General features: G+C 35.9%; 1 protein-coding gene across 1 annotated transcript in view; it reads right to left on the bottom strand.

Moving 5' to 3' along the window:
* ATAD2B (ATPase family AAA domain containing 2B) overlaps positions 1–13,261 on the bottom strand; it is a gene marked incomplete at its 5' end in the record, with an annotated part of 152,389 nt that overhangs the window by 79,915 nt on the left and 59,213 nt on the right. The window contains 3 exons of the mRNA XM_014583869.2: positions 2,910–3,045; positions 5,122–5,433; positions 10,180–10,270. Of these exons, the coding sequence (XP_014439355.1) occupies positions 2,910–3,045; positions 5,122–5,433; positions 10,180–10,270 (539 nt within the window). The remainder of the gene's footprint in view (positions 1–2,909; positions 3,046–5,121; positions 5,434–10,179; positions 10,271–13,261) is intronic.

The following is a 13,261-nucleotide window of genomic DNA, read 5'->3' as shown; positions in this document are numbered from 1 at the left end:
CTCTATGTCTCTGTCTGTCTGGCGAGCACATGCGCCCTATAGTGAAAAACCTCCCAAAAAAAAAAAAAAAAGATCTTCTGCCCAGACTTTACCCTCCTGCCCCCCCAGATCTAGCCAGGTTAGAGCAACCTATTTATTCTGTCTCTATCCATCTCTCTTTATTTTTAATTAAAATTTTTTTTTTAACTTCTTAACTCTCTGCTGCTCTTTTATCTTGCTAATTCTTAAATCTCCCCCAACCCACACAGGCCAAGCCAATCACCAGCCGTCTATTATCTGAGTTCTGAGCAGTCCCTTTCATTTTTAGCTTTAAAATAATTTTTCTCTTTTTTGTTTTTATCTTCTTTTTTCCCTTTTTTAAAAAATTGTTTCTTTTCCTTTTCTTTTTACCTTTCTCACTGTTCTGCTCAGCCTCCACACACTGAGTTTCTAGACAGGTCTAGGCACAGTAGACAGATATCTGAATACTTTTAGGGTCAGATTAATCTTCAATTTCCATGGAATCTACTGCATGAAGGGAGAAAAATGGTACTGTCTAGAGATTGCAGGTCACCTCCTCCTGCATGCCTCTGAATGCTCAGATATAACTCCAAAAACTAGGAAAAAACATATAACTCATCAGATGACCAGAAGTCACCACAGAGGCACAAAAAATATGAGAAACTAAGAAAATATCTCTCCCCTAAGGAAAAATAATTACTCATCTTCTACAGACAAATATAAGGAAACTTGTGGAAATATCAGAAGAATTTAAAATGTTCATAGTGACAAAGCTAACAGAGATTCAAGAGAAAAGAGACAACAAACTCCAGATGATGTAGGAGAAAAGAGACAATGAGTTCTAGAAGGTGAGGAAGTTCTTACACTATCTGAAAGAGGAAATACCATAAAAAAGAAACAGAACTGTTAGAAGGCTATAATACAGGAAATGTATTAAAAGCAAATTAGATCATATAGAAGATCGAATCTCAGATGTAGAAAATAGAACCTCTGACCTAGAAAAAATTGACCAAAAAAACAGAAAATAACCCCCCCCAAAAAGAGGATAATATATGAATAATACTAGAGTTCATTAAATGCCCAAATATCTGTATCGGTATCCCAGAAGGTGAAAAAATAATAAAGGCATTGATAATCTATTCCATGAAATCCTGGAAGACAACTTTTCAAACCTAGAGAGACATTCAAATACCTAGACCCAAGAAATACAGAAGACCCCATATAGAATCGACCCAAGAAGATCTTTTCCAAGGCATATCATAGCAAGATTGACCAAAACCACAGAGACAAGATACTGAAAGTGGCAAGAGAGAAACATCAAGAAACTTTCAAAGAATATCACATCAGACTAACATTGGACTTCTCATCAGAAACAATGTGAGCAAGGAAAGAATGGGAAAATATATTCAAAGTGTTAAGTGAAAAACAATTCCAACCAAGAATACTGTACCCAGCAAGATTATCCTTCATATGGGAAAAAAAGACAAAAACATTCTCAGATAAACAAAACCTGAAAGAATTTACCAACACCAGACCAGCTCTCCAAGACCTGCTCTGCTGAACGGAGTGCTCTACCAGAAAAACTAAAGTCGGACACACAGAAATAAGAATACAAAAAACAACCAAGAAAACGGCCAGTCTAATGGTAGGGACACGTCCAGAGTTGAATGTTAACTCCCAGAGTTTAGATGGAAAGATCAGACCATAGTAACCCTGCAAATTCAATAGAAGAGAGATTAATTACATGAGACTGAACTGGTAAAACAGAATTTTATGACTTTTGACTAAAACATTACTGATTTTCTTCTATGCTTTGTTTTCCATATTTAAGGATTTTTATCTTCTCTTGAACTGTTGATAGTTTCATCTACCTACTATTTGAACTGAATTCTAACCTTTTTCCTGACTTTAAGTCTTTTTTTTAAAGAATTATTTTTATTTGGAACAAGCAGTTAGCGTAATGGCTATGTCGCTGGACTCCCATGTAGTCGACCACGGTTCGCATCCCGTACCCGGTGGCTTAAAAAACTCACGCCGGGCGCATGTGCGTGTGTGCCCAGGATCCTGAGAGGAGAATGGAGGAGAAGGGACTGCGGCATGGTCATCCCCCCTGGTGGGTGATTTCTCGCTTTCCATCTCTCTGTCTCTCTCTGGCTGGCTGGCGAGCACACGTGCCCTATAGCAAAAAACTCTCCCAAAAAAAGGCCAAAAAAAAAAACAACGTAAAATTGTTTTCCTTAAAATTAAAAAATGCATTAAAAATATTTATTTAATGACTTCAATAAGCTATATAGCCCAGCTAGGTGCTACTTTATAGTATGTTCACTTTATGCATGGAGGTTTACACCTAAAATCAGATATGTGTTCATAAATAGGTATATATCAGCTGTGATTGTTATTCAACGTTTTTAGATTAATTAAGATCGTTAGTGAATCAATAAAATGTGAAAATAAAAGGCATGGAAAAGAACTGTACATACTAGAGACAATGTGGGAAATGGCAGAGGGTGTGAGATAGGAAAACGGGGAGAAAAAGCAAAATATATAAGAAACAAGAAGTGAAAAGTTATTTATTGACAATACCATGTATGATAATACCTTTGATTAAGCCAATATACAGTGTATTCTAGGGTGCGGTGGCGCCCACCCTATGGCAAGCCAAGATACAGTGCATTCTGGATGGAAAAATCTCATTTTGTATACTGTATTGATGTACAGTGAATGAATGTAAACAAATTTTAAAAAGAAATATTACCACATAAACAAGTATACACAGTAAAAGTTTTCCAGAACTGTATCCAAACATGAAAACAAATTCAAGATTATAACCATAAAAAAAAATATTCTGTGAAGTAGCAAAAAAAAACAAAAACAAACAAACAAACAAAAAACAACACTAAATTACTCACATTGTAAAATGAAGGTAAGGTTTATGTATAGCAGCAGCTGATGACTGTTTCTTTGGTGATCCTGAGTGACAACTGGTCTCAAAAATTGATAAAGCATTCTCATCTTCACTATCATCTAAAATTAGAGCTTCTATATCTGTTCCAAAAAAAATTAAAAATCACAAGGGTTACAAAGCTTATAAAGTCATTTAATACTAGTGTCCTACCAATGTTAAAGGAAACTGAATTAAGTCAACTGGCGTTAGGCCAGCAGGAAACACAATGGTGAAGGAGCTGGATCCCACGTACTTGACGCAGTGCCTTGAAAATACGTAAGTGTGTATGAGTGTTCAATATCCCAAGAAAAGAAAGGAGAAGGGATTCTGGGATGGCCATCCCCTCGGGGGGTGGGGGTGGGGTGTGATTTCTCACTTTCCTTCTCTCTCAGTCTCCATTTCTTTCCAACGAGCACATATGCCCTATGGCAAAAATCTAAAGAAAAAATCAACTGACATTAATTATTAAGTTATCTATCAAATAATAAAGATTAACCAGGCAAATTGACAAACTATAAGTATTCTGAATAATTTACAAATGGAATTAATATACAGGTTGGAACCAGAAATATTCTGAATTTTGGGATTATTTTTTCCAGATTTTTAAATATTTGCGTATAATAATGAGATATCTTGGGGAAGGGACTCAAGTCTACAGACAAGATCCAACTGGTGGTAATAGCAGTTAGCGTAATGGCTACGTCACTGGACTCCCACCTAGCCGACCACAGTTTGAGTCTCGGACCCGGTGGCTTAAACTCATGCCAGGCACCATGTGCATGCATGCCCAGGATCCCGAGAGAAGAATGAAGAAGGGATTGTGGTGTGGCCATCCCCCCGGAGAGTGATTTCTCCCTTTCTGTCTCTCTATCTCTCTCTGTCTTTCTGGCAAGCGCATGTGTCCTATAGCAAAAACCGCTATCCCCTCAAAAAAAAAAGATCCAACTGTTTCACAAATACTTTATGCACATAGGCTGACCAAAGATAATTTTATACAGTATTTTTGTATTGCAGCATTGTGACCAGAACCTCAGGTCAGGTAAGGAATTTTCCACTCATGGCATCATATTAAATTCAAGAAGTTTGAGCATTTGAAGCATTTCAAATTTCAAATTTTTGAATCCTGATTCTTCTATGACTATGTGCTTAAATGTTATACAAAATAATTTTATATTTTGTAGAGACTATGTGCCAAACTAAGTGCTAAATACTAGGGAAACTAAGATGATCAAAATGGAGACCAGCAAGTGACATGGCAGTTGAGGCATTGGATTTCCACATGGCTGACCACAATTCAAGTCTCAGACCCAGTGGCTTGGCAATCACAACAGACAGCGAGACAGACAGACAGACAGACAGATACAAAGCTAGATGACAGATGCTAAAAAAATGTTTAAAGATAATCAAAAGACATTACTTTCCCCTCAAAGTACATGGGCCTTACTTTGATTAGTATGGCAAGCTAAATTTTTAATTATTTTACTGTAAATAAAGGCAGTTTTCTGTTTTGTATCTCAGGTCCAAAGTATAATCATGAGGCTTAACAGAATTCAAGATAAATTAAGCCCAAGATCTAACTTACTCCCTTACCAATAGCTGATACTCTATGAGTCCAGCATACTACAGAGTGCACTGCCAATCAAAACAAAGTATAGTTAATGGATTGAATCCAGAGAGGCATCACAGCAACACAGGTAAGGGTGTGAGCTCTGGAGTCAGGCTGTCTAGGTCTGAGCAGGACCCAGTACTTACTGAATGACCTTACAGAGATTATCATCCCAGGTCTCCCGATTTCTTCCTCTGTTTAAGGAGAATACCTAAGCCCAAAACAGTTATGAGGACCAATAAATAACAACGTATGTAAGGGCTTTGTAACAACAAAGGAAAGCTATAATTACTAGAATTAGCTTTCTCAAGATAGTAACATTCCTGTTTTAAGACAGTCAGAATATCCCAAGATTGAATGAACATTCATTCATTTTACAAATATCCGCCAGGCAACTACCACATGCAAGGCAATATGCCAACCCTGGAATATACAGTGGTGATGAAACAGATATAGTTTACATACATATTCATGGCAAATGCAAAAGAGAGACATACAAATAATCATATAAGGAAACTCATTTACGCCCTTATTTGTTTTATGTTATAATATGAAAAGTAGCTTTTAGTACCTTCTTTCTTGTCACTCTGGCTAATTTCAGCGTGAGGAAACACTTTCTGCAAGACTGCTAGGATGTTGTTGAAGCTTCTTTCCAGCAGTGGCCTTATAATGGGGGACAGTGCGTGTCCCGAAGACATCACGGCGCGTTGGGAAGCGGGCACAATATTCTGCATTGCATGGTAAAAGTCCTGGGCGCTGAGCACTATGGAGGAGACATCCAGCTGCAGTTTATGACTGCTAGCATAGATCTGGGGATAGCGCCTCCTCAGGGCAATCAGGGCAGCTTCAGTGCACAGGGCCTTGATATCAGCTCCACAGTAGCCTAATGCACATAAGGAGGAGGAGAACAAAGGTAAGTTCATTCTTCCAAGGACCATAAGTCTATACATGTAATATAAATGTATATATTTATTATATGTAATATTAAATATGTATTATAAATATATCTGCCTTTTAAAAATGTATGTTTATCTAAATAAAAATCAACACTAAATCAGTAATTATATGTAATTTTACTGGCAAAACAAAAACCATTTAAAAACTGCTTAATAAAAATGCTGAATGGCTAAATTATAAAATCAAAAATGTTTGGACTATTTTAAATTAACAAAAACATGAATTAATAATATTAAAACAAGCCATGTACTATGTGTCAAAAGTACTGGTTACAAGGTTCCTTCAGTAAAGGGTTAAAACATTTAAATTTCAATTCTTCATCAATATTCCCAACTGGCTAATCCTCATGACATTATGCTTACCTATAAAGTACTTTTTCTAAGATTATTAACTTACAAACACATACAAAAGAGTAGTTCAAAGTAGTACCTAAGCAGAAATTTTGAAAGTTATTCTACTACCAAATGTGAGTCTAACCCATTAGCAAATTAACATCCATCTATATCCAAAATTATCATTTAAAACTGTAATTCATCTCAAATAGTTCCAAAGATATTAAAGGAAAGAGAATGTTAAAAAATATTTCTACTGAGACAGGCAGGTGGCGTGGTGGTTAAGAGTGCTGGACTCCCACAGGGTCGACCTTGGTTTGAGTCCTGGACCTGCTAGTCTGCTTTCTCACTTTCCTTCTCTTTCTCTCTCTGTCCCTCTCTAGTCAAATTAAAGTAAATAAAGGTAAATAAAATAATTTCTTACAAAATTTCCACTGATTTTCTCCATTAAATACACCCATACACACACATAAATAGATACTAGCTTAAAATGACGGATAATCTAGTTCTAAGAGCTATATATCAACACAGGGTATTATTCATAACCTATATTTAGTGAACTAAGTCCCCAGTGCTTTTAAGTCATTTCATTTATTTGAGCAATAAATCTATACAAAAACATATGAACTGTTAAATCTTTGTGACAAAAAGGTAGAAAAATTCGAACTAGACGTATTTTTAGTTTTTATAAGCAATTAAACTTGCATTTGGCCGTCTTTATCAATTGTGCCAGCAGGGGGAACCATTTGAACTAGTTACAGAACAGTAGACCCTAAACTCTTGAAGCAGCAGTATCGTTCATTTATCTTTTTGATCCATACAATGACCTTATCAAACACTTAAATACTGCAATGAAAGTGATGATTACAAAAGAAAACTTATTCGAAGTTAAGGAAAAACTGAATATGACCTGCAAGGATGTAATTCAGAAAACCATAAGCAGATTAAGCACTAAAACTGCCCCATAAAAACAATGTACCTGCCAAATAATTCTTCATAATAAACAGATTTACCATTAGTCCCTCATTTTATTTTCTACTTCTCAATGAATAAACTTGAAAAAAATGTCTTTTCCCTTGGCATAGATATGTCACAGAGTAAAGAAAACTAGCTCATAGTTATGAACAGTTAACAAAATAATCCAGGGATGTGATTAAAGCATGAGAATCATCCTCCGTGTCACACAAAATAAAGTATAAACTACCATCTGCAAACAATATAGACAATCTTTTGTGTATGCACAGTGAACATACTCTATTATCCTACGTTAAGTGTAAATGATTAAGTTAAAAAAAGAAAAAGCTCAGAAAGAAGGCAAAGCAAAAAATTAGTAGCCATTAAAAGGCATTTTATTGATACATAGTAAATGTTACTGATAAAATTTATGTTGGCCATAATAACATGTTAATTATATACATACTGATATTGGTTTTTTTCCTATTTATAACAAATATAGTTTATCAATGATTCATAGATTCCATTTAACAAAGTAAATTTTCACACAGATCATAACCAATAGGCTACTAAAAATAGGAAATATCTTCTTTACATGTGCTTCCAAATAAAAGTTAATAGTTTATGTAAGTGGTTCTCAAGTTCAATATCCACCTGAATAAACAATGCAACTGAAACAAACAAGATTCCCAAGACCCACAAATCTCTGGTGACTTCAAATCCTAACTGTGTACTTTGAGAAAGTTTTAGAAGTGACTGTGATATACATAAAAATATTTGAGTACTACTAAAATAGAGAATTAAAAGAACATCATAACCATGGCTTAAGTGGGTTATACTTTGGGTACCAAATGTCCTGGTTAAGCCTCTTGTCCTAATGTAATTAATAGCACATCTTAACTCTCTAAAAAGATCTAGGCTTAGAAAATAAATGATTTAATCATTCCAGTAATACTGAAAATATACTGTAGTATTTTAAGAGTTCAAGTTGGTATTAATGAAATTATAAACATCCTTTACATAGTCATATTAATTCTATCATTACAGTCCTAACACTCCACTGAACACAAAGATCTAGATATCAAAGGAAGAACATTCTTGATTACTTGAGATAGAAATTTTTTTTAAAACTAAAAATATAGCTGCTAAAGAGATAAATCTATAAATGAGGCCATAACAAAATTTTATCAAGTTTTTCTTTAAAGTACATCAAACTCAATGAAGGCCTATAAGAGACAATTCACTGATTTCATTGTTTTAGCCCTCTCATTGAAAATGGAATAGAGAAATATTAGAGTTGAACTCATTATTAACCATAAGCTCCTTCTATTTGTACAAATGTTCTTCATATCAATGTATAGTGAAAAGATTTTCACTATTAAAAGATCATACCCATTATTCATACAAAAACCTCCAAGGGCTTGGGAATTTATTTCAAGGTAAAAGTTACCAAATCCATATTCTCTCACAAGAGAGGCCAGCTATTTTTGCAGTTGTTCATCAAAGACGGCGCACACTTTTGTTAGGCAGAATTTTCACCAAACTAAACCTGTTCATGTTAAAATATGTTTGGGATACATAGACTGATGAGTTCATAATGTATTTAAAATGTATTACTATCTCATTCCTGAATCTGCATTTGGCTTTTTTTTTTAACGTAAACTGGTTTCTTCAATGGAATAAATGCCTAATAAAAATCAGAAGTCATTTTATTATAATAGATTTGATGTCACTAGTCAAAAAGAAATGGAATATAAATAGATTCTGTACACATACCACTACCTCACAGGAAAAAAAAAAAAAGGCAAGAAAAGTTCTTCACTCCTGTAAGAAATTGTGTTGTAAAAATTTTAAACCTTAAGAAACTGACTAAAAGCTAAAATAAATCACTTACAAAAATGAAAAGTACTGGCCTTCGGAAATGCAAAAGGACACTAAGATTCTAAGATTTGGGATGAAGAATTAATCTAGAGTATAAAATATTCCAGATGGCAGATAGGGTACTAGATTTTAAGTTTAGAATACTTCTCTTTTAGAGAATTCCCAAAATTACTTGAAGACTTCTGTTTATTTCGGTTAAGGACCGCTCTGTGACATATTCACAGAAAAATCTGTCAAGACTTTCCAGTCTGATCTAAACTCTAATACAATAATATCATAAGTAAAAGGGGTCAAATTTCAAAAAGGGGAAAGACTGGACTTCGTACCAAATACCACCCTCTCCCATAAAGCAGCACGAGGCTTTGCAAAGGTCAAGCCAAATTTACATGAAATGGGTTTGGCGCATGCTCTCTTATACCACGCAAAGCTTAAACTGGAGTAGTGCTGGAGAGATTTACGTTTTTCTCCTCACCAGAAGATGTCGAGGTCTTTGTGGTTCAAAAGCTGAGGGATGCTGCTTCGGAGATGGAGGTCCCTGTGGATGAAGAGGATAATTCGGATGTAGCTAACTGAATGGACTAATGTTCTATTTAAGTTTTAATTATCTGATGGTGGATCACAGTGACTTTTTAAACTAAGTTGTTCTTTTTGGTTTTGGTAACTTTAAAATTTTCTCAAGTAGATTGCTGCTATTAGTGGGACATTTTTGGAGGATTTCTTCATACTGCTTAAAAAGTTCATGAAGAGAGACTTTTAACTATTATTTTTAAGAGAATGAAAAGAAAACAAGATAAAAGAGGGAAAAAATGAAAAAGAATTGTGTGTATATAATATTCGGTTACTTAGCACTCTCTTTTTACTTCAGACCTAATTAAGAGCCAAAACCCTTAACTCTATCTCCTATGTATGACCATGTATATATATAAATGCTTTCGCCATGTCCTTTTAAGACAGTAGCATTCGTTCACTCTGTGGCGAGATCTTTAATTCTGTAAAGCACTTAAACTGGGAAGTTTCATATTTTGGGAAATAGTACCAGAAACACTTACGTATTTTCTTTGGAGACCCCTCCCACCCAACTTCTTTCTAGAGTACAGGAATGAAGATGAACCTACTGTGTGATCAGCAAAGTAAAAGACTGCAGTCCAGCTTTTCATAGCAACCTTTCTCTCTCATCTTTAGGCTTATTTTTCTTAGCAAAATTTCTGAGAGAAGGCAATTCCTAAAAGGAGACACTGTAGTGGTATTACGGATACCCAGCACTCAAATGAAAGGCATGTTACTACTGAGCTTCGTTAATCAAGTATCTAATGTCAGTTGAAATTCTAATTTAGAAGTATTTGAAGTTGAAGTGAAATATTTTTAAAAAACTTTTAAATATCAAAGGCAAAGCCACCTATTGTACAATCAAAGGCATAACTAATATCATTCATATTCCACACATTAGGGGGAAGGAGGCTGAGCAGAACAATGACAATCAAAAAATTCAAATGGTAGCCACTCACCAACACATTTTTCAGCCAATTCACCTAAAAAAGCATTTGACAATTTTGGATTCCAGTCCCTAGTATGGATCTGTAAGATGTGTTTTCTTGCCTAAGAAGAAAAGCACAGATAAAATATCATTAACCCTCAAAATGTATTTAGCTGGAAAAAAGTTTTACCATCCATATCCCAGAAACACACTTTGGTATTTTAAAAGAAACTTGAACACCTTAGCATTCACATCAATTCTGACACTCACAATAAACCTCTAAGATAAGCAGTAGAGATTCTGTCTGTTTAATAAGCTAGGAATTAAAAAAAAATTTTTTTTAAATCAGGGTCTCACCATGTCAAGATCCTCCTGCCTCAGTCTCTCAGCTGGGACTACAGGCATGCAAAAAGACATTAAGTTGGATCAGGAATCAAACTCGAGCCTCCCACATGATCCCAGCCTGATGACACAGCATTTTAGCAATGCACATCATCACAGCTAGGCCCAAAAGCTAAGACATTTAATGCTCTGAGTGGTGAAGGAACTTGACTAACAGCACATAAGTGACTAAGTGACTCATCTAGGACAAGAATTCAAAACTAAATTTCGCTTTTCCACCATGTCATTTTTACTGTTTAAATACATATGAACAGCAAGCAATGTGCTATTACACTCATCATTTAATTTAAATAAAGTTTATATTAAATTTCACAACATGTTGGTTGAGGCACCAGACTCCCACAATGGTCAACTATTGCTTGAGCCCTGGACCTGATGGCTTGAAAATTACACCAGGCTTGTGTGCACTCATGCCCATGGTCAAAGGGAGAATGGAGAAGAAAGGATTGCAGTGTGGCCATCTCCCCTGGGGGATGATTTCTGACTCTCTGTTCCCCCATCTCTCTTTGGTGAGGCCATGTACCCTTAGCAAAACAATAACAAAAAAAACACATAGAAAAAAACCTTGGTTCTATCATATGTATAAGGTGTTATGATCAACAGTGAGTAAACTGACAAGTAATTTTAAAACTTGAAAAGCAATTTAAGTTTTAGAGGTATTCAATTACATAAAGAAACATAATACATATTATCATCTTGTGAGCAAATATTAATGGAACTGATTGAAAAAAAGTTTAAACTATTGTATCTTGATTTTGTTTTTCAATATAGCATTCTCTATCTTAAATTTTACTGTATAATATGATCAAAATTTTAACAGTTCAAAAACAAACAGCAATTTGTCTTGGTTAAGAATCCATAACCAGGGCTGGCAGGTGACGTAGTATCTAAGGTGCTGGGTTCCCACCGGCCAACAGCAGTTCCACTGCCAGACCCAGCAGCTCAAAACTCACGTGTGGGGGATGGTGGGGAGGAAGAGGTGTGTGTGCATGCATGCCCAAAGTCCCAAGAGGGAAACGGAGAAGGGATTGCAGCATGGCCATCCACCTTGGCAAATGATTTCTCACTTTTTCTCTCTGTCTCTCTTGTAAGCTCATTCGCCCTACAGCAAAATTATCTCTAAAAAATAAATTAATTAATTAAATAAAGCAAATAACTTCCCCTTATAGATAGTACATTCCTCAGAACCAGCAGATAGCATAATGGTTTTATCACTGGACTCCCATGTAGCCGACCTGGTTCAAGTCCGAAACCCGGCAGCTTACTTACTTTCTCTCTCTCTCTCCCCCTCGTCCTCTATCTGATAAAATAATAAATAAAGCTAAATAAAATAATTCTTAGGAGGAGGGATGAAAAACTCACGCCAGGAATGTGTGCATGAGAGCCCAAGATCCCAAGAGAAGAATGGAGAAGGGATTGCAGTGTGGCTATCTCCCATGGGGTTGACTTCTCGCTTTCTGTTTCTCTGGCAAGCACATGAGCCCTATAGCATTTAAAAAAAAAAAAAAGTACCTTCCTTTGCCACTAAGAATTTAAGATGGTTGGAACCAGCAGTTGGCATAATGGCTATGTCGCTGGACTCCCATGTAGTCAAGCATGGTTCAAGTCCTGGACCCAGTGGCTTAAACTCACACCGAGCGTGCGTGCGTGCGTACCTAAGCTCCCAGGAGGAGAATGGAGGAAAGGGGATTGCAGTGTGGCCATCCTCCTGGGGGGTGATTTCTCACTTTCTGTCTCTCTGTCTCTCTCTGTTTTTCTGGTGAGCGCACACGCCCTATAGCAAAAACCTCTCCAAAAAAAAAAAAGAATTTAAGATGGTGAGTGGCAGAGGGGAGGACCAGGTGGTATAGCAGTTAAGGCACTGGATTCCAACATGGCTGACCATGGTTCGAGTCTTAAACTTGGTAACCTGAAAATCATGCTGGGCACTTAGAGAACAGAGAAGAAAGGATTGTGGTGTGGCCATCCCCATGGGGGCTGATTCTTCACGTTCCCTCTGTCTGTCTCTCCCTCTCTCTCTTTGGTGAACACATGTACACTATACCAAAAATCTAAATAAATAAATAGGAATTTAAGGTGGAGGTGGACAGGGGCAGAGCAATAAAATGTAAAGCTCAGGAAGGCAATCCCACCTGGGAACATTCCTAGTCCCAGTCTAGAGACCCAGGGCAGGCTAATGAATGGAGGATCACAGTATCCAGAACCTATCAAGGGTATCGGCTCATGCTCTCCCTCTCTCCCTTTCTCGCTCATGGAAGAAAGAAAGAAACTTTAAAAAAAAAAAAAAAAAAAAGAATTAAAGACAAATCAAAGCTCTTTGTTTTTCAGGATTTACAAGCACATACACATACACTCAAAACAAAACATTAACAATAATAATGACAACAAAGAAAAAGAAACAACAGAAATTAAGCATTACTACATATGGAAAATACATATTTATGCTAATAAGGAGTTAACTAAATTATTAAAATTTGGAACTAACACTTTTATTAACTTTTACTTGGTCAAATAATAAGAGTCTTAATAATCTATTGCCGAAACCACATGACTAGTATGAGACACTGATATGTATAACTAAACTAATCACCCAAACGAGTCATTGCTACCCTTCTTTCCTAAGCCATTCAGTATAACGTTTTCCAGGCAAACTAGTTAAAAGTGTGCCTTCTTACTCAGCCAATAACTTCTTCTTTTTTTTTTTTTTTTTT

Source organism: Tupaia chinensis, unplaced genomic scaffold (assembly GCF_000334495.1).
Source record: "Tupaia chinensis unplaced genomic scaffold, TupChi_1.0 Scaffold144952_1, whole genome shotgun sequence".
Taxonomy (NCBI): Eukaryota; Metazoa; Chordata; class Mammalia; order Scandentia; family Tupaiidae; genus Tupaia; species Tupaia belangeri.
The sequence above is the reverse complement of the archived record's forward strand: the minus strand, read 5'-3'. Positions and strand labels throughout refer to the sequence as shown.